The sequence below is a fragment of the Rhinopithecus roxellana genome, chromosome 15 (genome assembly GCF_007565055.1).
Source record: "Rhinopithecus roxellana isolate Shanxi Qingling chromosome 15, ASM756505v1, whole genome shotgun sequence".
Lineage (NCBI taxonomy): Eukaryota > Metazoa > Chordata > Mammalia > Primates > Cercopithecidae > Rhinopithecus > Rhinopithecus roxellana.
In genome coordinates, this window is record NC_044563.1 from 128,316,117 (window position 1) to 128,342,488 (window position 26,372).

A 26,372-nucleotide genomic window follows, 5' to 3' on the forward strand; every position below is an offset into this window, starting at 1 on the left:
TTCAGTGAATAATGACATATAATAGACACTTAATAAATGTTAGCACTTACTGTTTGCAGTGTCCTTATATCTGTAATTCATACCTTTGTGTCCCAGTTGTTCAAGCCAAAAATCTAGGATTCATTTTCAACTCGTTTCCTCTCTCTGCACCAACCAATCCATCAGGGAAGCTACTGTCCATCCGAATGTGTATTGAATTTCTCCACTTCATCTCCACTGTTGCCAGTGTAGTCCAAGCCAAGCTGCCATCTCTCACTTGTACCTTTGCAGAAATGTCTTAAGTTGCCTAACACCTTTCTTGCCCTTTTTTGATCCAGTCACCACTTAGCACCAGAATAATCTTTTATAACGTAAATTAATCATGTTGCTCACATGCTTAAAATCCTGCAGTGACTTTTCATCCATTTGTAATAAAATTCAGACCCCTTTTTCTTGGCCCTGTCTACTTCTCCCACCTCATCTACACGTCCCCCCTTGTTTGTGTATTCTCCAGCCACACAGGCCTTCTTCCTCTTCATGTTTCAAGTCATCAAATTCATTCTTATTTTGAGGCCTTGATGGTGTTTCTCTGTGCTTCAGCCCCAGGTCTTTGCAGTCTTGACTTTCATATTGTTGTCAGATCATAGGTGCTAGCAGAGGCCTGCCATTGACTACCTAAGTGGAAGTTGCTCCTCAGTCATTCTCTATACCTTCTGCTTTATTATCATCTTAGCATTCATCCTTGCCCGATATTTTCTTATTTACTTGCTTGTCATCTGTTACCCACATCCCTCACCAGATTGTGAAAACCATGATAATAGGGACCTTATCTGTATTGCTTAAGGTTGCCTCTCCAGTGCCTAGAATAGTGTCTGCTGTATATTAGATTTTCCATAAATATTAGTTGGGTTATGTACAGCAGTGAACAGGACAGATGTAGCCCCTGGCCTCAGAATTTATGGCTCAGAGCAGGGTCAGCAAACCTTTATTTAAAGGACCAGATACTAAATATTTAAGGTTTGTAGGCCCTCTGTTACAGGCTACTCAGTTCTGCCATTATAGTGCTAAAGCAGCCATAGACAACGTAGAAATGAATGGACATAGCTGCGTTGTAATAAAATTTAGTTTGGAGAAACAAGTGGGAGTCTCTGTGGTGTAGTTTCCTCTCTCCTGACTAGGGGAGAGTAGTGCCACTGAGTAGTACATTGTGTAATGATAGAACTCCTTTATCTACAGTGTCCAGTTCAGTAGCCACTAGCTACATGTAGCTATTGAGCTCTTGAAATGTGGCTGGCACGACTGAGAAACTAAAAATTTTTTAACAGCTTCACTGAAGTATAATTGATATAGAATAAACTGCACATATTTAAAGTATATAAATTTAATAGTTTTGACATGTATATACGCTAGTGAAACCATCTCCACAGTTTAGCTAAGGAACATATTCATCATCCCCCAATGTTTCCTTATGTCTCTTTCTAATTCCTTAATTCCCTCCCCATTCCCAGGCAACCACTAGTCTGTTTTCTGTCACTGTAGGTTAATTCACATTTCCAAAGATTGTTTGTAAATATAATCATACTTTATGTTCTTTTTTTGTCTGCCTTGTTTCATTCGGTACAGTTACTTTGAGGTTTATCCATGGTTTTGCATGTATCAGTGGTTCATTTTGTTGCTGAGCAGTATTCCATCATGTGAATAGACCACAATTTATCCATCCATCTGTTGATGGGCATTTGGATTATTTCCAGTTTTAGGCTATTACAAATAAAATTGCTGTGAACATTCATGTACAAGTCTTTGCATGGACTTCATTTTGGGGGGTTAAATACTTAGTTGTGGACTAGCTGGGTCATATTTAACATTTTAAGCATATATATATGTGTGTGTGTGTGTGTGTGTGTGTGTGTGTGTATATATATATATATATATATATATATACCATTTTAGGTAGATATTTAACATTTTTGAGAATCTGTCCAATTGTTTTTTCCAAAGTGGTTTTATATTCCCCCTGGCAGTGCATATGAGTCCAACTTCTCCAAATTTTCACCAACACTTATTATTATCTGGCTTTTGTTATTACAGTCATCCTAGTGGATGTAAAATGCTGTCTAATGGTTTTGATTTGCATTTCCTCAATGACCAGTGATGTTGAGCATCTTTTCATGTGCTTATTTGTCATCCATATGTTATCTTTGGTGAAGTATTCAAATATTTTGCCCAATTTTAATTGTGTTTTCTCCCAGTCTGTGACTTGTCTTTTTACTTTCTTAAGAGTCTCTTTCTAAAGAACAGAAGTTCTTATTTTTGGTGAAATACAATTTGTCATTTTTTTTTTCTGTAAGCTTCTTAATTATGATCAACTTGAATTTAAATCTGAAGAGCCACATGTGTCTAGTGGCTACTGTATTGGACAGCACCGGTCAGAGGAAGAGACAAAAAAAATTAATAAATGGTGATAACTGTTATTGAAGGAACAAACATAACCCTGAATTAGACAAATGTGGTTGTTGAGCTAGATCATTCTGCATTAGGGAGTTCAGGGAAGGCCTTTTTTAGGTGTCCCTTAACTCTCGTATGACTTAAAAAGACCATGCGATAAAAAGAAGTGGGAGCATTAAGTTCAAAGGTCCTGAGGTAGATATGTTTGAGGAGCTAATATATAGATGCTATAAATGAAGTCAGTCTCTTTATTTTATAGCGACACTTATTATTTTAATCTCAAGCAGAATTGCCTAGCTAGATCATTCACTTTTACTCACTACTCAGAGGATTCCATTGTTTCCAAAAATCAAATCCACTCTCAGAAGACAAAGATTTTTCTATCACTGAGGCACTTCCAAAGAATATACAATAAATTTGTACAGTAATTCCTAAAAATTGGATTCTAAAATATAATAGCATATAGATAAAGCATAGATAATACTTTATTCTGGAATCATACATCCTTGAGGATATCCACATTTTCACAGAATAGTTTTAATGAAGTGGAAGCACATATTAGAATCATTTTAGTTAGGAATGATTTGTATCAGACTCAAATACTCTGACCTTTTGGTTTCATATACTAATTGAAAAATCTTTAAATAGGATGAGTGTTGGAATAGGGAAAAGAGACTTATAGGCCCAGAAAACCAGACAAGGGAAAATAATTTTAAAATAGCTCTAACATTTTTAAATGTAGCAGCTGCTGTTGTAAACTTCATTCTGCCTTTTCTTTCTAATTCTCTGCGTCCAAATATGTTTATAATACCTCATGGTAGAACACCCCCAAGGGCGAACTTGAACCATGTGTGTGTCTTATACTGGGGCTCGAATTAAACGTCTTAGTGAGTAAGCTTTAGTTTTACTCTTCAATACTGAGAAAAATATTATGCCCATAGTTAAACTAGTATCCTACTCACTTCTTATCTGGTGTTACTCACAAAATGAGTTGCATAAAATCAGATACGTGAGATTGTTTTGGCAGGGAGGATCCTAGAATTATAAAAATAAAATTAAATTAATCAGGAATGGCCTCTGTTATCCCTCATGTGACCTCTGAACTTCCAATTGGGCTTTGTTTTTTTGTATGTAAAATGGAGTAATAACCCCAATCCTGCACATCTCACAAGGCTGGTTTTTATGGGTCATGAAAGGTAAATGAAAACACATTCCAAAAGTGCAGGAGTTATTAGTGTATCTTGCCATGTGAGCGTAGGTGTAAAGCAACAACAGGAGTTTGAGTTTAAAAATGTAACATCAGAACATGTACATGCATATGAATGTATACCATCCTTTAAAGCAGTCGTCATTGGAAGCCATGGATATAAAATACCATGAGGCAGAAACTTGAATAAAAATATAAAGGTCGACTATAACTTATGGAAGAATAAAGAAAATTTTAAAATCTCTTTAAGTGAATGCTTAACTATATTTAAAACACATCAGTTATATGAGGTAGGTAGTAATTTTTTCCTAAAGAAGGAAGTGAATGAAGCATGTCAATGCTACAGTGCAGTAAGTGGCAAAACTGGAAGTTGAACCCAGTTCTTCCAACTCCATTTCTCTTTTCAACGAGACTATTGCTGCATTTGTTATTGTTTGTAACATAGGATACAGGGGAGAGTAGGTTTGAATTATATATAGCCAGCTAAGAAAAGTACAATTGAGGACCTTTTCTCAATTGAAAAAAAAAGAGTATACATTCTTTGGAGAGTGGCATTTCTACCCTCTCTGTCTACCATTGAATGTTGTGTTCACTGCTACCATTAGGTAAATATTAGGTAAACATTGACTTATCATGACAATCAATGACACAATCACTGGTCTAATTACTTTCGTGATTTTTATGCTTCGGTGTCTGACATTTTCAGATGTTTTGTATAAGGCAGATGTATTTCAAGAGCTCTTAGCCGGCCTGATCTCTATGCTGGTACCTCAGCCTTGCTTGCTATTGGAAAGATTGCCATATTCTCCAGAAAAACTCAGAAGAGTCTATTCCAAAGTTACGTGTGGGTGCACTGAATCCTAAGCCTCAGATGATTCCACTGTGGAAAATCATGTGGAAACCCAGTTGAAACTCTCTCAACTCAGTAAACTTTTATATCACTGCTCCACTGAGTCTGGAGGGAAAAACTTTGTGTCCATAGTTATTCTCACTTAAAATGTGAATACAATAGTGCATTTTACCATAACAGAAGAAAAATTAGTTTTTGTGACTCTAAAGTTTATAGACTAGAATAAATTGTAGTTGTATAAAATAAAAGTAAAGGATAATCTTTTCGTATATGTGTAAAAAGTAATTATTAATTTTGAAGATTGAGTCCCCTAAGTTAAAATAGGCAGTTGGAATTCGTAGACTGAAAGTTCACAAGTCGTAGATACCTAAATAGTTAGCGCAGTTGTTGCTTTTAGTTCTAAAGTGAAGATTGTCATGAAGCGATTTATCACCCTCTGTGCCTTCAGCATTCTCCCGGGTTATGATTTGGCAAAAGGGCTGCAGGACAAAAGGTGGAACATGTTCAGTAGATGGGAGAGAACTGAGAAAACTGATGGTACCTACAAGAATGAAATGCTCTCCAGTCAATAGCTTAGATGTCTGAATTCTTTCACAGTTCTTACCTTTTCATCCAGGACTTGGTGGCTATCCTTTTCAAAGTAAAGTCGTGTTATACCTTATGGGACTACATACAACTTAACAAAAATACGTAATTGTAAAACTTGCCTTCCTAGAAGATATCTGTAGCTGAAAATATACTAGATTTCAACTTAAATTGCCGCTGAAATACATTATAAAGTGTCACAAAAATAGGTATATAATATCAAAGTTATATGTGTGTACATAACACTTATATACTCATAATATGCACAATGCTTTGAGGAAATATATATTTTTATGATTCAATGGAGTTTGATTACTCATACCCCTCATGTCTTCAGAGCATTTAGTGTAAACCTTTAAAGTGAACTTCAAGTGAAGGAAAAGTTTGCTCTCCTGTTTTGTTGGTACTTCAAGTGTTTAGGATCACAGGGATTCTAGAGGTCCTGATGTGTGCAGAAAGCCTGCAGAGAGAATGCTCAATTTGGTAGTGGCAACTACAACAGTTTTCTGAAGCAAACTAGGATAAGGTTGATCTGTAGCTTTTGTTTACTTGCAGGAGACTTTGCCACAATGTAGGAGGCTGGAAAGGGAGCAGAGATGATTGCCTTTGGTCAACCATCAATAATGGGGCTTGCAGGCAATACAGCCCAGTTTATTTTATATTTTGTTTCAGTCTTATTTTCTTTATCTAGGACAAGTTTATGTTAGAAACATCTAACTGACAGCAGAAATAGCCTCATCAGCACTGTAGGTCAGTGGTGTGCTGAGAGCAGCCTTGACCTAATTTTGACAGACACCTGTCACATGACACAACTGAAATGTAAAACTTGTTTTTGGATGTCTGATCACTTGTGTGTGGACTCTGAAAATGGAACATATGTGTGCCCACATCAGCTCACATATCAAAGATCTGGAAAACACAGCTGCTCTGTGGCCTTTTGCTTTCCTTATTTACCTGAGTCCTAATTTACACCTAGGAGAGTGTGTTTTTATTTCCTCTCCTGTCCCTACATTCACTCTTTTGAACCTCAGCTTTAACAATAGCCATCACCAGGTAACACTATGTCTGAATCTAGATAGACCTGGCTCTGCTTTTTTTTCTCTCATTTTGATATAGTCCGTTAGTTTTTTACCATTATGGTTTTAGGATTTGATCACAGTACTTTTCCCCTTTGCGTTGAAAACAATGAGGGGCTACCGTAAGGCAAAGCTTCCCAACTGTTGCAAATGTGTCTGACAATTAGCCCCTTGGCCTTCAGGTGAGTGGATGGATACTGGGGAGCCAGGGTGTCCCTTTGTTTATCATAGAGTGTTATGGTTGTACAAATATCATTTCGTATGGACCATTATGTGAAAAATGTAGGAAGAAACTATTTTTTACAGGCAGGTTCCTGCCCTGTAAGAAACTATTAGGCAGAGAACATTGGTGATTGACTCTACCTACTCCAGGGTGTTACTTAAAGATTATCATGACCAAAGGTTGAAACTTGCAGCTCTGCCAAAGAAAAAAAATCCAGCCAGCATGAAGGCCCATGGTGATGCTCCATGAATCCTGCATGTGTGAAGATGGAGGCAAGGAAACAAAGAATAATGTATAAGGGAAATTCTAATATCTTTATATTTATTTATGTACAGCACTAAAGCACTTTAAAATTTACTGTTACATTATCACAGTGCCTTTCATTTCAGAGGACTTTCATCCATATATATATATATATATATATATATATGAATGAATATATCTATATAGTGAGTAGGGCAGGTATTATGTCCATTTTAGAGAAAATCTGAGAAATTAAGTGGTAGCACTAGGGTCCAGAATTAAGGTCCAGCGTCTCCTAGCCTAGTGCCCATTCTTCTGCATTACATAGATTATCATATTTATTGTTGTATTTCAACGTGGTAATAGCCCTTCGGAAAGAGGAAAGAGCTGAAAAGGAAAATCATTTCTTCAGAAAGGAACGTATATTCATTTACAGTAGTCTGCACTGCGATTACACTTATTTTAGCTAAATGTTTAAACTGGTTCTGATTGGGATGATTTAGAGGTAAATAGAAGATTGTATTTATCACAGACCAAATGGACAATAGCAGAAAGCTTCAGCTTACCTAATGGTCAAAACCTTGTTGTGATAGTAGGACCCAGAAGCAAGGCGCAAGGTTAAAAGTAATTCTCTTTTTCCCTTACGGTGCCAGTGTTGTTGAAGTATAATTGTTCAGTGGCTTGGATATGTCTCCACAAGTAAATGCTACAGGCATGTAGGGAAGACAAGAAATATTTTAATGCTTACCAAATTGCACAGACTAGCCACAAAATAATTAATAGTCAAGTTTGGATAAGCTAATTTGTAAATTTGATTACTTATTTTTTCTAGCCTTGAAAATTTGGAGTTCTATAAAAGCTTTCCCAGTGTCCTTATTTTAATACTATGCTTATTTTAAATGCTTGAAAGTGACTTCACCATCCATAATTCAACTGAAATGCTTGATTTTTTTTCCTCATAAAGTGACTGGAACAAAACAAAGCATGAAAAATTGCAGTTCGCCTCCAACTTTAATCTTTCATCCTGTTCCTTCCTTTTGATATGCTTTGTTTTCCTTTAATCTCTGTGAGAACTAATAATGAGCAGATTCAGAGTGATTTAGAGGTTCCAAAAATAGTACTATATCTCTTGGCTGTCATGAAGTTAAAATTCCAGTGAGAGTCTGCATACAGGTTTTTATATAAAAAGTGTTTTCTGCATTGTTGAAAATAAAACAACAAAACGTTTTTTCTTCAGTTACCTATTTACAACTTCATTTTTTCTACATAGGCACACTTGTATTACCACCTTAAAATCTCAGATTTTGGATATGTTAATTCATTCACTCAATACACAACTATTGAGAATTTGCTATGTGAAAACCCTAAGGAGGACACCGGAGGAATAGGGGAGGAATGGTGGCAAATCACAATAGACAGGAAGTAAGAATAGATACGTCATGTAAATGGAAAACAAAAGTGAGAAGGAGTAGCCATCCTCATATCAGATAAAACAGACTTTAAACCAACAATAGAAAAAAAGACAAATAAGAGCATTATATAATGATTAAATGTTCAATACAAGAAAATTTAACTATGTATGCAGCTAACACCACAACACCCAGATTCATAAAATAAATACTACTACACCTAAGAAAACATTGATAGTAATACAATAATAGTGGGGTACTTCAGTACCCCGCTAATACCACTAGACAAATCATGAAGGCAGAAAATCAACCAAGAAACTCTGGACTTAAACTGAACTGTAGACCAAATGGACTTAACATTTACAGAACATTCTAGCCAACCACAGAATATACATTCTTCTCAGCTCTACATGGAGCATTTTCCATTATCGACCATATGCTTGGCCATTGAAGAACTCTCAATAAATTCAAAAAAATCAAAATCATATCAAGTATCTTCTCAGACCACAGTGGAGTAAAATTAGAAATCAAGACCAAGAGGAACTCTCGTAAACACACACTACGTGGAAACTAAACACCTTGCTCCTGAGTGACCTTTGGGTAAACAGTGAAATTAAGAAATCAAAAAAATGTTCAAAACAAATGAAAATAGAGACACAACATATCAAAACCTCAGGGATACAGCAAAAGCAGAACTAAGAGGAAAGTTTATAACTTTAAATGTCTACACCAAAAAGATAGAAAGATCTTAAATTTACAACCTGATATCACACCTCAAGGAACTGGAAAAATAAGACCAATTGGAACCCAAAGCTAGCATAACAAAAAAAAAAACTAAGATTAAAGCAGAAGTAAATGAGACTGAGACAAAAAAAGATATAAAGGATCAGTGAAACAAAAAGTTGGTTATTTGAAATGATAAACAAAAATGACAGACTGCTGGCTAAATTAACTGAGAAAATTCGAATAAGTACAACCAGAAATGATAAAGGTGACATTACAATTGATAACATAGAGATACAAAAGATCATCACAGACTACTATGAACATCTCTATGTGTATAAACTAGAAAATCTAGAGGAGGTGGATAAATTCCTGAAAATATAAAACCCTACAAGATTGAACCAGCAAGAAATAGAAGTCCTGAACAGACCAATAATGAGTAATGACATTGAATCAGTAGTAAAAATCTTCCAACAACAACAAAAGCCCAGGACCATACAGATTCACAGTTGAATTTTATCAAACATACAAAGAACTGGCATTCAATCTTACTGAAACTTCTAAAAAACCAATGAGGAGGGTTTATTTCCTAACTCATTCTATGACACCAGTATCTCCCTGATACCAAAATCGGGAGAGGACACAACAGAAAACGAAAACTATAGGCCATATCTCTGATGAACACAGACGCAGAAATCCTCCACAAAATACTAGCAAACCGAATGCTATTGGATAAAGAAGATAATTTATCATGATCAAGTGAGTTACATCCCAGGGATGCAATGATGGTTCAACATCCACAAATCAGTAAATGTGTTTCACCACATACACGGAACTAAAAACAAAAACCATACAGTCATCTTAATAGATGCAGAAAAGGCATTCAGTAAAATCCAACATCCTTCCTGATAAAAACCCTTAATAAAATAGGCTGATGAAAGAAATCGTAGATGACACAAATGGAAAAATATCCCATGCTCACGGATTGGAAGAATCAGTATCATTAAAATGCCCACACTATTCAAGGCAATCTACAGAGTCAGTGCAATCTCTATCAAATTACTAATTTCATTTTTCACACAATTAGGAAAAAAATACTAAAGTTCATATGGAACCAAAAAAACAGCCCGAATAGCCAAAGCCATCCTAAGCAAAAAGAAAATCCAGAGACATCATAGTGCCTGACTTCAAATTATACTGCAAGGCTATGGCAACTAAAACAGCATGATCCTAGTATAAAAATAGACATGTAGATCAATGGAGCAGAATAGAGAACCCAGAAATAAAGCCATATACCTACAACCAACTGATCTTCAACAAAGCCAACAAAAATAAACAATGGGGAAAGGACATCCTATTCAATAAATTGTGCTGGGAAAATTGGCTAGCCACATGCAGAAGAATGAAACTAGACAAATGCAAATGCAACATAAGAATAGACAAATGGGATTTAATTAAACTAAACAGCCTCTGCAAAGCAAAAGAAAGAGTAAACAGACAACCTACAGAATGGGAGAAAATATTCACAAATTATGCCTCTGACAAAAGGACTAGTGGAACTTTACAAGTAGAACTTACAAGGAACTGAAAGAACTCGACAAGAAAAAAACAGCTCCATTAAAAACTAGGCAAAGGACATGAACCGATATTTCTCAGAAGAACAAAAGCAAGTGGCAAAAAGCACATGAAAAAATGCTCAAAAATCACTAATCAGAGAAATACTAATTAAAACTACAATGAGATATTATCTTACACCCATCAGAATTGCTATTATTAAAAAGCAAAAAAAAAAAGAAAAGTGTTGGCATGGATGTGGAGAAAAGGAAACATACAATATTGATGGGAATGTAAATTAGTTCAACATCTATGGAAAACAATATGGAGATTTCTCAAACAACTAAAAATAGAAATACCATTCAATCCTGCAATCCCACTACTGGGTATCTACACAAAGGAAAAGAAATCATTATAAAGACACCTAAACAGAAAAAGACACCTGCATTTCTATGTTCATCACAGCACTACTCACATTAGCAAAGTCATGGAGCCAACCCAAGTGTCCATCAACAGTTAACTGGATAAATAAAATGTGGTTCATATACACCATGGAATACTATGCAGCCAAAAAAAGAATGAAATCATTTTCTTTGCAGCAACATGGGTGGAGCCTAGAGGCCATTATCCTAAATGAACTAACTCAGAAAATTAAATACCACATGTTCTCACTAATAAGTAGAATCTAACAATGGATATAAATGGACATGAAGATGGAAATAATAAATACTGGAGACTCCAAAAGGGAGGTGGGTGGGAAGGTGGCAAGAGTTGAAAAACTACCTATCAGATACAATGTTCACTATTTGGGTAATGAGTATGCTAGAAGCCCAGTCCTCACCAGTACACAATATACTGATGTAACGCACATGCACATGAATCTAGAGTTTTTAAAAAATTTTAATTAAAACAATAAGCAGATGGGCAAATTCCTCAGATCTCTGAAGAACTCAAATGGAGGGCCACTGAAACTTTTTGTACAAAAAATATATTGGATAAAAAAAATTTCCATTTTCATATAGTTCAAATGATTGTGATAAGAAGAAAATTATAACTTATGGCTAAGGACCAGTTTGCTGGACTGGAGCCCAGTGGTTTAGTAATTTGATAGTTAGGTTTCTTTGGTATTAACCAAATCAATTTGCATACCGTATAATTCACCCACCTAAAGTTATGTTTAGTGGCTTTTAGTGTAGTCATAGAATGGTACATTCATCACCACAGTAAATTTTAGAATATTTTCATTACCTCAGAAAGAAATACTGAACCCCCTTAGCTATCATCCCCCAATTCTGCTGTCTCCCCAAACTCGAGGCAAGCACAAATCTTTAAGTCTCTATAGATTTGCTTATTCTGAGCACTTTATATAAATGAAATCATATATGGTTTTTGTAATGGTTTCTTTCAATTAGTATAATGTTTTCAAGGTTCACTCATGTTGTAGCATGTATCAGTATTTCATTTCTTTTTATTGCCAAGTAATATTTCACTGTATAGATATACCACATTTTGTTTACTCATTCATTCATCAGTTGATTGGCATTGGTGATGTTGCCACTTTTTTACTACTATGAATTATGCTGTTATAAGCAATTATGCAAGTCTTTTTGAGGACATATGTTTTTATTTCTCTTAGATATGTACCTAGGAGTAGAATTGCAGGATCATATGGTAACTCTATGTTTAACCATTTGAAGATCTGCCAAACTGTTTTCTGTCTTACCGATTTTCATTGCCACCAGCAGTGTATAAGAGTCCAGTCTCCAATCCTCACCAACCCTTGTAATTATCTTTTTTTATTATAGTCATCCTAATGTGTGTGATGTGATATCTCATTGTAATTTTGATTTGCATTTCCCTGATGGCTAATTATGTTGAGCATTTTCTCATATCCTTATTGGCAACTTGTGTGTCTTCTTTGGAAGACTGTATTCCTATCCTTTGCCCATTTTTAATTGGGCAATTTGCCTTTATTATTGAGTTTTAATATTTATTTATAATAGATACAAGTCGCTTGTCAGATATATGATTTGCAATAAAATCTTTCCCATTCTGTGGGTTGTCTTTTCACTTTCTTAATGGTGTCTTTTGAAGCATGGACATTTTAAATCTTGATAGTGTCTAGATTTTTTTCTTCTGTTGCTTGTACTTTTGGTGTCATATCTATCAATAAGAAGCCACTGCCTCATCCAAGATGACAAGATTATGCCTGTGGTTCCTTCTAAGATTTTTATAGTTTTTAGCTGTTACTTTTAGGTTTTTGAGTTAATTTTTGTATACGATCTGAGGTAGGGGTCCAACTTTGTTCTTTTGTATGTGGATATCCAATTAGCATCATTTTTTCTGTTGACAAATGATTAACTTTATTGTCAGGCAGATGTTTACTATGTAGTTCAAAGTGATAAGTGTCAACACTGTGTTCAAAAGGTGTAGTTTGCAGTGCACAGATATACTCTTGCTGTCTAGTTCCACAGCAAATGCTTACATTTTTCTTAATGACACCATTCCAGCAGAGCCCCTTAAAGGTTTGTTTGTTTTCATATGTGTGCATTTGGGGATGGCGGTATTTATGTGGTGAATGATTGGGTTTTATAATTCACATAAAACCCTCATTTATAGAGTGTATAGTTTGTGCCAGGCCTTATACCAGGATTTGGGAATGCAAAAATATGCTTGCTACAGAGTAGAGTTCAGTAAATAATTGTTGAAGGAAGGGAGAAAATTTGGAAAGAAGACATAGCCCCTGCTTTCTAGAAAGGGTCAGAAACTTGAGTGTAATGTGAAATGCTACTACTGAGGCATCATATATGAAGGAACACAGGGAGTTGAATATGTAATTAATCCATGTATTTAAAATGACTTGAAGTGGAAAGCACCTTGCAGATTAGTTGGTAATGTTGCTGCAGATTTGTGTTATTATTTAAATGTAAAAGATAAAAACAAATTACTGACATTTGGTTCTCATATTCAGTTATGACCTTTATTCATTTACTCTTAGGCATAATAGGTTTTTTGACCTACAATACTGAATATAACTGCAGAGGAGACAGCAGAGGGTCAAAGATCCATTGGAAGTAATGGCAAAAACAGCAATTACTTGTATACCAACCTAATAATTTCTCTCTAGTATTCATGTTATACTTTCTTAATAAAGGGCCATTTGTAAATAGACAACAGTTTTTAAAATGTAATCACTCTTTATTCCATTTTAGAACTTCTTCCATTCTCCTCATTTTTTCCCATTTGGGGGACAGAGGAGTGGATAGATACTACTTCATATTTGTTTGTTTCTTAGCTCACATAAAATTATTATTTAGTTTTTGGGGATACTTAACACTAGGTAAGTGGTACGATATTAAACTCATTCCCAAAAGATTAATGCAATTAATTAATTGGGTATTTTGCCTAAATGTATAGCTTATCATTTCTTTAAAACATTACCTTTTAAATATATTCTGTTTCACAGTGGTGTCCACTATGTATGAGGTCATCTAGTTATAAACATCAAGTACAACAGAAAATATATACCATATACTGTTTGTAGTTTACTTTGTTTTCTGCGAGGCAAGGAATTGTAGTTATCCCTGTCACAGAACAACTGTGAAATTTGTTGGTGCTAAGATAAGCATAACCTAAACCTGTCCTGATAAGTTTATACTATTATACATCTGTAAAAGAATCAATAGTTTCATTCTATTTTGATGTATTTTACATAGTTGTTATAAACAAGAAAATCTAAGTTTTCATTGCCTGAGAACAGATTCTTTAAGAGATCAATGAATTTATTTTGAAGTTATTACTGGCCCTTTGTTTGGTTACACTTTTGAGCAAAAGAAAGAGATCATTGTATTTTGAATGAATTAATATCTAAATCTATTAATCCCCTGGTTATATTGACTGCTTGTAAGACTTTTATTACTTATTTAGAATGAATCCTGTGAATCCTAAATGTACGGTTCATGTAATGTTTATTTTCTTGCATATCCATGGTGAATCTTTGGTGGACACTTAATGTGGGACTATCAGAAATAGAAGGGATCTAAGTGACTATGTAGTCCAAACTGTCTCATTTTGTGGGTAAGGAAATGGAGGCCCAGAGAAGTGGCTGAATTGCCTTGGGTTGCACATCTCATTAATGATAGAGTAAGTCTGAGTGTGAACAATGGAACCTGAAATAAAAATAAACTACCTGCTGGTAGTTTGATTGCATTCTCTTCAATATAAATCAAGCTGGATGAGGTGGCTGCACTCAGCATTTGACCCCTTACACATCTGACAATTTTAAAACTCAGAAAATACGGTCTATTCACTGTTATACAAATGATCTTCTACAATAGATTTACATGAAAAACACCCATTTCAAAAGCACCTTTTCAGAAGAAAATTTGTCACCCTTCTTTGATTATCCAATCTCATGTTTAACAGCTATCATTCTCGGGAAGATTTTGTTACATCAGAAAGTTTCTTAACTTGAGGTTCATAAATCCCTAAGGAATCCATTTTATGGGAGTTCTGAACCCCTGAAGTTGCATGCAAAATTTAGCTCACAACTTTTATAGATTTCTCAACAAACCACTACCCAAGGTCAGCCTGGATTTTCATTCCATGTTTCTCCCCATTTCTTTTTGCCTCATCTTCCTTGGAAGATGCTTACTTTCCTCTATATTATAGTTCTGCATTAAATTCGAGAGATTATTACTGTTTCTAAATGAAGAATCTCAGATCATTTTATCCTTTTTCATAGGTTCTTTTTCTTCACATTTTAAATCATTTTACACTGTCTTTTGAATCCTTTCCAAATTCTTCATAAACCTGAAAGCCAAGAAGCTCAGAATTAGAAACTATGTACTAATGAAGATCTAGTTTAGAGTCTTGGATCTGCTGACAGTGATTTCAGAAGGTTAGAGAAAGCAGATGTAAAACTGCTGAATGGCAGATCCTCAAGGACAAAGCAGACAGAGCGTGTAAGGGACAAAGGTAAAGCTTACAAGAGTGGGTACATTTCACACTTCAAAGTAGTAAATTGGTCCTGTAAAGGGAATCAGGATAGAGAGTAGGAATCAATTCTAGGCCTGAAGATGAAACAGAACCCTGCAAAAAATCGGGAACATAGCTTGATGGGTATGAACAAACTGCCACTTTTCTTAGTAAAATCAATCCAGTCTTTCAGTATTGAGACTCTTCACATGAGGAAGTGCTGCTGTACCTTGCAATACAAATACTTATCTCCCAGTTTTCCTTTCTGCTTGTAACCTCTGCAGTCACACTAGCCTAAGGATCTTAGATTCCTGAAGATTATGTTCCTAAGAGGCGTGAGTAATGGAAATAGTGAGATGGGGCTTGCACGCTATAATATATAAACTAGGTTATTGAAATCACCAGTGTTGGAAAGGATTGGACTTTTCTAAGAATCTGATGATAACTCCGGGCTGTTTCTCTAGAAGGAAGACATCAAATATACATCATGCAAAAAATGTTTATATAAGTAACCTGGCCTGAAATTGATTTGTGGTTAATAACTCCCAATTGAGATGTTTGATAGTGTCTATTTTTAACCCATGTGTTTCCTGTCATTTATTGATGTTTTACATAATTATTTCAGCTGTTGTCTCAGCTGTGCTAAGGAGATTTGGGCCTATAGCTTCCACATGTGAGCCAAAAGATTAAGGAGTGGAATAGCAACACTGAGACCAGAGCAGTGGTGACAATAATTTGGGAGAGATCCCTAGGAGCATGCAGAATTTGTGGGATAAGAATTGTGCCAAAGAAGTCTAGCATCCTCTTCCCACTGGATGATTCTTTATTCCTATGCTAGAATCATTGTTTTACTTTTGAAACTACAAGCAATTCCTTTATGAATCACATAATAGGATACTGACACTGAGCTGGCTAGTTTTATATGGTTCCCATTGGAGCAACATCCAGTTCCCAAGCATGACTGACCTAGAGGTAGTGGGTAAGACCTTTGGCGAGGATACAGGGGTGAGAGGGATGAAAGGGCGTAAAGATACAGGGTGAGAAGAATGGTTTTGATAATACAGCCTGAACTTCGCTTATGGCTGTTTGTGACTATATGGTTAATTTTACTCATCTGCCTCTAGTGGCTGTATCTAGATGTGTTAAATATATAAGACTAAGTTTAGAGAGTAATTATCTGAATAATTCAAGTTGAATAAACTTCATTTACTGCAATTTTAGGTCATTGGAACAGCGTACCTGAATTATCCAGTTGCTTATATTTATATACGACCTAGAAAAAAAGATTTTTTATTGTTTGAAGTTACAGTTTTTAAAAAAGTCTATTTGGAAGAAGGGATTCCCAAGTGTGTTAATATTTTTGCAAAAAATCTAGTCTCTGGGCTTTTGCTTTAACTGTTTTTGCCTCTCCTTTACTTGTCTTTCCTTGAAGCCAAATTTGCCTGTGAAATAAAGATAGTAGTATCTACCCGGATGACATTGTGGATTATAAATAAGATAATCCATGTCTAGCCTTTAGCGTAGAGCTGGACACATAATAACCAGTAATAAAGGTTATGATGGTGTTTCTCCCAAATATTCTGGTAAACATTTAACCTCTTTATTCTCTGACCACAAAAAATACTTATTGCCTTGACCACTTTTTGACACTTATTGTCCTGTTTTGTTTTTAAACTATTCTATTTTAGATGTTACAGTTTTATCTCCATAATGAAACTGTAGGCTCCTTGATAGGCGAAGATAGGCAATGCAAAACTTGTTAAATTGGATTGAAAAAAAATCAACATTGTCTTGCCTTACAAGCCACATGGTCTTCATTTTGGTTTGTTTCATCAACAGAAAATGAAAACACTAGCAGAAAGGAGGAGGAGCGCTCCATCTCTTATCCTGGATAAAGCCCTACAAAAACGGCCTACTACCAGGTAAGTGCAAAGCTTTGTATTACACATTTAGTACGTGCTTGGAACTTTATATTAGATGAAATGTTTTTCAGATCACATATTCTTTAATGTGTAGAGGTTGTTTGTTATCATCACCAGAATTCTCTTTAAGAGTAGAAAATACAACTTTTGTTCTGAGGTTATTTGATAGGGCCCAGCTGGTATATATGCTCAGTTGCTTTAAAACTGATTCAAAAGTGAATTTCACCCCAAAACATATATAAACTTGAAAGTTCCACATTTTAACAAAATTTACTTGTAAAATAGAAATCAAAATACTGAAAATTCAATATTTTGTTTCACACAAAACTACATGTTTTTAAATCAACATAAAGTGATGGCTGTGCATGGATAGGCAGTTTTTCTTACCAACTTTAGATATGAAGGAAGATAACCATATTAAGATTATTTTTTTAAATGGACTATTGATTTATTTTAGGCATTGGTTAAATTAGTGAAATTCAAAGTGGAAAAATAAGCTAAATATCTGTGAACAGAGTCATTTCACCAATAGAGGCTAATTACTATTTCAGTGGACATTGAAATAGACATTTTTTTCCAGAGCAGGAGCAACAGTTTATTAAAAAGATTTAGAACAGGAAGGAAAGTACAACTTGAAAGAGGGCCAAGCAGGCGACTTGAGAAAACAAGTACGCAGCTTGACCTCTTGACTTGGGGATTTTGTATGTTGGCATAATTCTGGAATCTCATTGGGAAGCTGCTGATCAGTTTCAGGTGTTTTCTGTCTATTACACGACCGACCGCCTTTCCCTAGTGCCAGCTGTGACCAATTATTACTTTAGAGAAATGGTTAACAACCACCTAACCATCAACTGATGGTCACGCAATACTCCTGGTGTGTGTTGCGGGGAGTCCTCTCCTGCCTTGCTCACACCTGACTAGTTACATACTGTAACATTTCAATAGACGTTTTAAGAGTCTTTCATAATGTGTTGAAACTGAATAGTCATTATTATTTTATTCATTAATTTATTCATTGTTTCAAATTCAAATATTCATTAATCATTAATTTTTAAACGGCATTTTAACTCATAAGAGTTTTTATGTTCAGGGAATGTTGCAATGATTTTTCTCTAAGCTGTGAATCCTTTTAGGTAAAGTGAAGGCTTCACCAACTTTAAAGTGAAGATATATCTATTACTATGACATTTCTTCAAATTGTGCTAATTTAATATAAAATCTATATGATTGGGAGGCCAAGGCAGGCAGATCACGAGGTTAGGAGATCGAGACCATGCTGGCTAACACAGTGAAACCCTGTTTCTACTAAAAAAATACAAAAAAATTAGCCGGGCGTTGTGGCGGGTGCCTGTAGTCCCAGCTACTTGGGAGGCTGAGGCAGGAGAATGGTGTGAATCCAGGAGGTGGAGCTGCAGTGAGCTGAGATCGCGCCACTGCACTCCAGCCTGGGCATCAGTGCCTTAATCTTGGACTTGCCAACCTTCAGAACTATGAACAATAAATGTCTAATATTTATATATAAAAAGATATACAGTGTGTTATAGGAGCATGGATGTTATTTATGAAGAGTTAGAGGAGTTTTTGAAGGAAGTGACATTTGAGAGAAGGCTAGAGAGTATGATGTGTTTAGAAAACTGCAAACATTAGAATTCAGAGTATATATACAAAAGTCTTTTGTTTTTGCTAACAGGTTGATTTTATTATATTAGTGAACCTTTAAAGTAACAGTATTCAGAAACTATTCAAAATTCTTTCTCAAAAAAGGGAAAATAACAGCTGGGTATATTAAAACAATGTTCATATTGATTGTGTACACATTATATTCTTGGTATATATTACCATACTTTAATTTCTTAGCAATCTGAGTGGTATTTTTATGAAAAATGTAAATTCAACCCCTATGAAAAATAGTATGGCACATTTTCAAAGAACTAAAAATAGAAATACAGTTCAAACCAGCAATCCCATTACTGGATATCTAAACAAAGAAAAAAACCAGTTTTATCAAAAAGACATCTGCACTCATGTTTATTGAAGCACTATTTACAATAGCAAAATCATGGAATCAAACTAAGTATCTATCAACAGTGGATTAAAGAAAATATGCTACAGATATACCATGGAATACTACGCAGACATGAGAAAGGACGAAGGATGAAATCATGTCCTTTGCAGCAACAGGTATGCAGCTGGAGGCCATTATTCTAAGTAAATTAACACAGAAACAGAAAACCCAATACTATGTGTTCTCACATGTAAGTGGGAGGAAACAATGGGAACACACGGACAGAAACATGAAAACAAAGGACACTAGGGACTCCAAAAGAAGAGAGGCAAGTGGGGGGCAAGGTTGAAAAACTACTACTGGGTACTACATTCACTGTTGGTGTGATGGATTCAATAGAAGCTCAAACCCTAGCATCATGCAATATACCCATGTAACAAACATGCACATGTACCCCTGAATGTAAAATTTAAAAAACAAGGTTGAGGCTTTTATCACTGAAAAATTATATGAAACAATAAAATTAAGATCATACTGGAAAATACACAGTCTTCTGGGAAATCTTTTGATTTGTATTCAACAAATAATTATATGATCATAAAATTAGAAGAAGTTTAACAAATAATATGTTTCAACATTTTCATTTTATTTTTAAGAAAACTAAACCCTTTAACATATGCACTCAGAGTCTTAACACGAGGATGATTATGACACGTTAGATCATCTTTAAACACAGAACTGAACACTACTGTGTCAAAGAGTAAAAGTAGTTGACTGTAGCCATGTAACCACTCACCTTAGAAAACCTCTAACCTTCTTAGTGTGAAAGATGTCTTGTCACATTTCCTAATATAATAATTACTTAGAGAAACCACCTCCAGCAGCTCTGAATGGTGCCACATTTTAAAAAATGTTAAAACCTGTGAACTGCCTCTCCTTATGTACTCTATGCATTCACCAAAGAACACTGGAGACAAAACTACATTTAACACATAAATACTCATCAGTTAATTTAAATCTTTCTTCCTCTTTAAATCCAAATCCTGCTCTTGTTCATTAAATTATTTTTAAAAAGGATTCTTTGATGTCTCCTGCAGATTTACATACAAGCTTTATGATCTACAAGTCATTAATTACTAAGTAACAACTATGGGACAATAGTAAAAATAGGTTCTACAGCAATGCCAAAATCAAATATGGACGTAATTCAAAAACTATAAAATGTCAATAAGTAAAACACTATTTCTTTACTGTCTGCCGAAACACTGCCCACAAATCTTTTGCAGTCTAGTTCTCATGTTACATTGCAAGAGACAGAAATGATTAAGGGGGAAGGATATGAGAATTTTGCTGTATAAAGTACTACTTGAAATAGATGTGTTATCATCTTGGACTTTAGACATTTCTCATATTTCTGGAGTATAATGGATAGAAAAGCAAAATTCTATTTGCAAAAATTTGCATTATTTGTAACAACTTTGGAAAAAGAAGTATATCCCTGAATACTACTATTTAGTTTTTTACTATAAAATTTAAGTTTTAACTATAGGATTTATTTAAAATAGCAAGTTCATTAATAATTCATAAAATCTGATTTATGTAACTTCAGGAACATACATTATAAAAAAGTGGACAAAATTCAAAAGACTTTCTTGAATGTTTATTATAATAGGATTTGATCTCCAAGTTTTTTAAAAAACTGCAAGAGACTTGAAAAGAACTATTACATCTATGTTTAAGTGAGATTTAAACATGAGGGACAACAAAAATCTGAATCACTTCTGAATGGGCAAGAATTTAAAAGGATATACAAATGATTAATAGTAGTTACCCCTGGGGATGGAGTAGGGACTTTACTTTTTGTTTTATACATGTCCATATTGTTTTCTTTTATAAGAAATATGTATTACTTCTGTCAATTGTAAATACTTCCTTAAAATTCTATCTCATATTCCTTTTTTATAAGCAAATAAACATAAAAGCATTCTTTTATATCATGCAACAGTGGTCCTCCACCAAGCATTCATTAGAATCCTATAGATAACAGTATTATATTATATACTTAAAAATCTATAAAGATGATAGCTCTCATGTTGTGTTCCTACTACAATTTTTAAAAAGAGTGCACAGAATTAACTATGGATTTGAAAAATATGCCTATGTCTGTATCCCACTGTAGAATACTGAATTAGAAAGGCTTAGAAATCACTAAACTAGAGGACCCTTTCAGGTTCTTTCTAATCCTGAAATTGTATTGCTTACAAATATTTTGCATACCTTCAGAGCACAAGCACCAAGAGCTGCACAAAATAAAAACATAATCTCATCTTTTATAAGATTATGAGAGAGGTGAAGGTCCCATTCCTTAGCATTGTGCACCCTAATTACTGATCTAGAGAAACTTCCAGGAAATTAACCGAAGATTAAAACATACATATATATGTTAGAAGCTGCAGTAAGCTATGATCGTGCCACTGCACTCAGACCCTGTCTTTATATATATATATGTTATATTATTTTATCTATTATGTATATTATTATTAATATTATATATATATATAAAGACAGGGTCTGAGTGCAGTGGCACAGTCGTAGCTCACTGCAGCTTCCAACTCCTGGGCTTCAGTGATCCTCCCACCTCAGCCTTCCAAGTAGTTGGGACACACGTCACCATGCCTGGCTAATTTTTTTTTTAATAGAGACAGGGTCTTGCTATGTTGCCCAGGCTCAAGTGATCCTCCCACCTTGGCATACCAAAGGGTTTGGATTACAGAGGTGTGCCACCATGTCCAGCCAAACAAACTTTTTTTCTTATAGTTATTTTGACACAAAACTCATCATAATTTGCTACTACTAAGCCAAGAATCTGGGAGAACTGGCTCTAATGTAAACACCAGTTCTTAAAGAAGTGATAGGGAGGCAGTGTGGGGAAGGGCATTGTTGTATATTATTATATTGGTTCTCAACTTAAAACAATAAGAAGTGGCATTTTTCAGTGAGTCAGATAAGTGTTAGCGTTTTCCCTAGCGTGGCACTTCACCTGTATCAGTAGTTCTTGATTCTGTTAAACCCAATGACCCTTTGTTATACAAAAGTCTATATTATATATATGTTTAAATTCCTCTTTTTATATCCTGAAATGAAATTCACAGATATTTTTAAAAAGTCAAAAATAATAAAACACTCTTAACAGTAACATACAGAAAAAGATGAAGGTAGTTCTTAATAAAGTATGTATTTCAATAAGTACATGCTCAGATATGATTACGCTAAAGACAACTAAGTAGTCAAGATGCTTACAACTAGTTACAATTACTATATTCAGATTTAAGAGAAGTCAGATAAGAAATGTCATGTAACAAGCACAGAAAAATGAAGCCCAGTGATTTTTAGAAATGGTTCCAAACAATACAAAGTACAATTATCTATTGATGTACAAGGTAGCTACATTTCTGAAAAATTTAGTGTTTATTGAAATGTATAAAAATACTTTGTGCTTATATATAAAATAGGTTACAGGCATAGATAATGATATAAAGATTTTTTCCCCTCTTCATGCATATGCTACACAGGGGACTTTCAAAAGCTAGGCAGGAACCCACAATTCTCTACACAGGATGTTCTGTGCTTTCCATGGGATGCCTAGTATCCCGGGCTGCTGTCACTAAATCACTGACCAAGCATAAATGTTCCACAAAATTCCAAAGTGTTCCCTAGAGCTTAGTACCACCCCCCACTCCCCTATGAACCACTAGTCTGCATGAACTTTCAGTACCTGCATGTATATTTATCGCAGATTCCTACCCTGGGGTATAATGGGGGAAGATGATTACTGGTTCCTGATCTCAGGCTAAAGCTTCTATGACATAAGGACTACTTTTAACTGAAAAACCTTAGCACACTTCATACTCACAAGCTTCCAATAAAAAATTTTACCCAAAACTGTGTATTTGTTTAAAAAATTTGTTAAAAAATAAACAATAATTTTTACATCTCTAGTAGAGAATTAAAGACAGCTATGCTGATTAATTGTTTCCTCTATCCACCTCCCCTAAAAAAACACTGTCTCTTGAGGTTTCTAGATAATCAGTGTTAAACTATGAAGATACAACCTTTCTCTTTTATCCACACTAAAGCCAGGATATACTGATGCAAACAATGCAGATGTCATTTATATATGATACTGAAATATATCACTGTATTTTTATTTGGCAGAATGACTTCCTAATTAAATTTTGATTAGGCATCTCTTAAAAGGAGTTTACATTTCTTGATCAACCCAGTGACTACAGTGTATGTCTTCTGGGGGTAGGTGAGAAAAACTGAGTCTGAGAACTTGCTAAGTGCTTGGAAGAAAGTGACGTTGAGTATTTTGGTACATTTCACTTGTTGGGATTTGGATATGTAGCTTATTTTTAATACTGAAAAACTTCCATACTTCCATATAGATTTTTTTTATTTTTTGAGACAGAGTCTGGCTTCTAAGATGGCATCTCTTACTATGTCCTCACATGATGGAAGGGGCAAACAGCTCCCTTGTACTTCTTTTATAAGGGAGCTAATTCTCTTCATAAGGGCTCTGCCCTCATGACTTAATCACCTCCAAAAGGCCTCACCTCTTAATATTATCACATTGGTAATTAAGTTGCGACACTTGAACTTGGGTAAGAAAATGTGGCACATATACACCATGGAATACTATGCAGCCATAAAAAAGGATGAGTTTGCGTCCTTTGTAGGGACATGGATGCAGCTGGAAACCATCATTCTTAGCAAACTATCACAAGAAGAGAAAACCAAACACCGCATGTTCTCACTCATAGGTGGGAACTGAACAATGAGATCACTTGGACTCAGGAAGGAGAACATCACACACCGGGGCCTATCATGGGGAGGGGGGAGGGGGGAGGGATTACATTGGGGAGTTATACATGATATAAATGATGAATTGATGGGTGCTGACGAGTTGATGGGTGCAGCACACCAACATGGCATAAGTATACATATGTAACAAACCTGCACGTTATGCACATGTACCCTAGAATTTAAAGTATAATAAAAAAAAAATTAAAAAAAAAAACCACATAAAAAAAAAAAATCTATAAAGATGATCACTCTCTTTCAGACCATAACAACTGGTTACTCCAAGCCTGAGTTTCCTCATCTGTGAAATAAGAGTCATAACAGTACCTTTTTAAAAAATTGGCACATAATAATTGTACATATTTATTGGGCACAGTGTGAAAACCACCCTGTATATCTTTTAATCATAGCACTCAATCACACTTCGTTGGAATCTCCTTATATGCATGTTTCCTGTAGTGTCCTAGCACACATTTATTAATAAAATAATACCTTGTACATACTTGCTGTTCAGTTATTATTTGTTGGATGAATTAGTGAATAAATTAATGTCTCCATTTGCAAACCAAAAGAGGAATTTAATAGGTTAGCACAGTAGTTTCTGACTTTCCTGACTTCCTTTAATGTATAAGACTTTACTTTTTCATTGGTATTTGTGAAAGTCTTGATAGGGAAAATGGAGATTTTTTTAAACAAAATGTTTCTTTATTATTGTTAGGAAGTAATTTCATGCAGCAAAATACCACAAGAGCTCATGTATATGGTTTAGAAATCTCATATATATTGACATTCTTATGGTATTTCTTCATTGTTTATTTAGGAATGAATTCAAGTCATACAAACTTTCCCTTCAAAAATATATTATTTTGATATGGTGAACAGCCCACCTTGTAGAAATTGCACAAAAATGTATCCACTTTTGTTTTGGGTAACAACCTGTTACCACTTTCAAGTTAATATTCACTTGTCTATCTCCATCTCCACCTCCAAGTTAATTTATTGTTTTTGAGGTGTTAGCAAGACTTACTTTTTAAATCTTGCTGAGAGTAGGGAAAGACAACACCAGGGAAGAATTGTGGTATAGGAGAAAGTGCTTGGTCTTTGGTTGCATTTAAATGCTGGCACTCCATCCTAATAATCTGAGTGACCTTGGATACATTACTTAATCTCTGAGTCTCAATGTTTTCCTCTGTAAAATATGGATCATAATGCTTACATCATAGAACATAAAATGAGGATATAAGTAAAAATGCTTAGAATATTACCTTAGTTATTATTACTTCCCTTCTTCCCTTCCATGATATAATTTATATATATATATATATATATAATTTTTAAGACTCAAGCCTTCTGGCTCATCTATTAATGTCAAGCTTGTTAATAAAAAGCACCTACTTTATCATCACAGCATTGTATAACTAGAAGTGGATCACTGATCCTGCTCATTAAGTAGCAGAAATTGAGTCAAAAACTTCCTCTAGGTCACATAGTTGATTAATGTCAGAGACAGGACCAGAACCCAGGTGTCTGGTCTTAAAGGAATATGATACAGTACATAAGTACATAGATTCCAAAACCAAATTGCCAGGTCTGAATCCTGGTACTTCCCCTTACTAGGTATGTGTGATCTTGGGTAAGTTTTTCAACCAGAGATGATGATAATACTTACCTCATAGGATTTTAAGGAGAACTAAATGAGTCTTATATATGTAAAGTTCTTAAAGTAGTCTCTCGTACATAGTCAGTGCTACATATGTATGTAAGCTATTTATTATTGTTAGTAGTAGTAGCAGTAGTAGCAGCAGAAGGAAGTACACATTCTCATAGAGAGACTCTTTGAAGACCATAGCAGATGGGAAATTAACAAGATGTAAGATGGAGAATCTGGAAGCCTGCTAGAGTCTAATATTAAATTCATTTTAGCAAGAAAATTATATTTCTAGGTCTGGCCTAAAGCAGGATTAACTCAGGATATTTTGGATTTATTTTTGGTAGACCCTGACAGCTCTTGAGTTCTCCCTATGTAGAGGTTCTCAGTATGCCTAGAATGACTCTGGGAAATGAGGGCTTGAGCCGTGGAAGATTGACCTGCTTTGCTCAGTCACTTAAGAGGAAGAGGCTCTAGGAAGTTTATATGTGCCAAAGCTGTGAGTTAAGATTAGGTACGTATAGAATTGGCTGGTTTAGGGTACAGATAATAGAGTGAGAGAGCCCAATCAGAAGGCACTTGTAACTAGGAAAGCAGCCATTTGCTAACTGGCTTCCACTTCCTTTGGGTCCATTCACTCCTATTGTGCATGACCACACACCA

General features: G+C 34.9%; 1 protein-coding gene across 1 annotated transcript in view; it reads left to right on the forward strand.

The window, feature by feature from the left end:
* The window catches only part of ARHGAP20 (Rho GTPase activating protein 20), a 135,882-nt gene that overhangs the window by 2,214 nt on the left and 107,296 nt on the right, over positions 1–26,372 (forward strand). Inside the window, exon 2 of the mRNA XM_010376214.2 lies at positions 17,111–17,193. Within this exon, the coding sequence (XP_010374516.2) occupies positions 17,111–17,193 (83 nt within the window). The remainder of the gene's footprint in view (positions 1–17,110; positions 17,194–26,372) is intronic.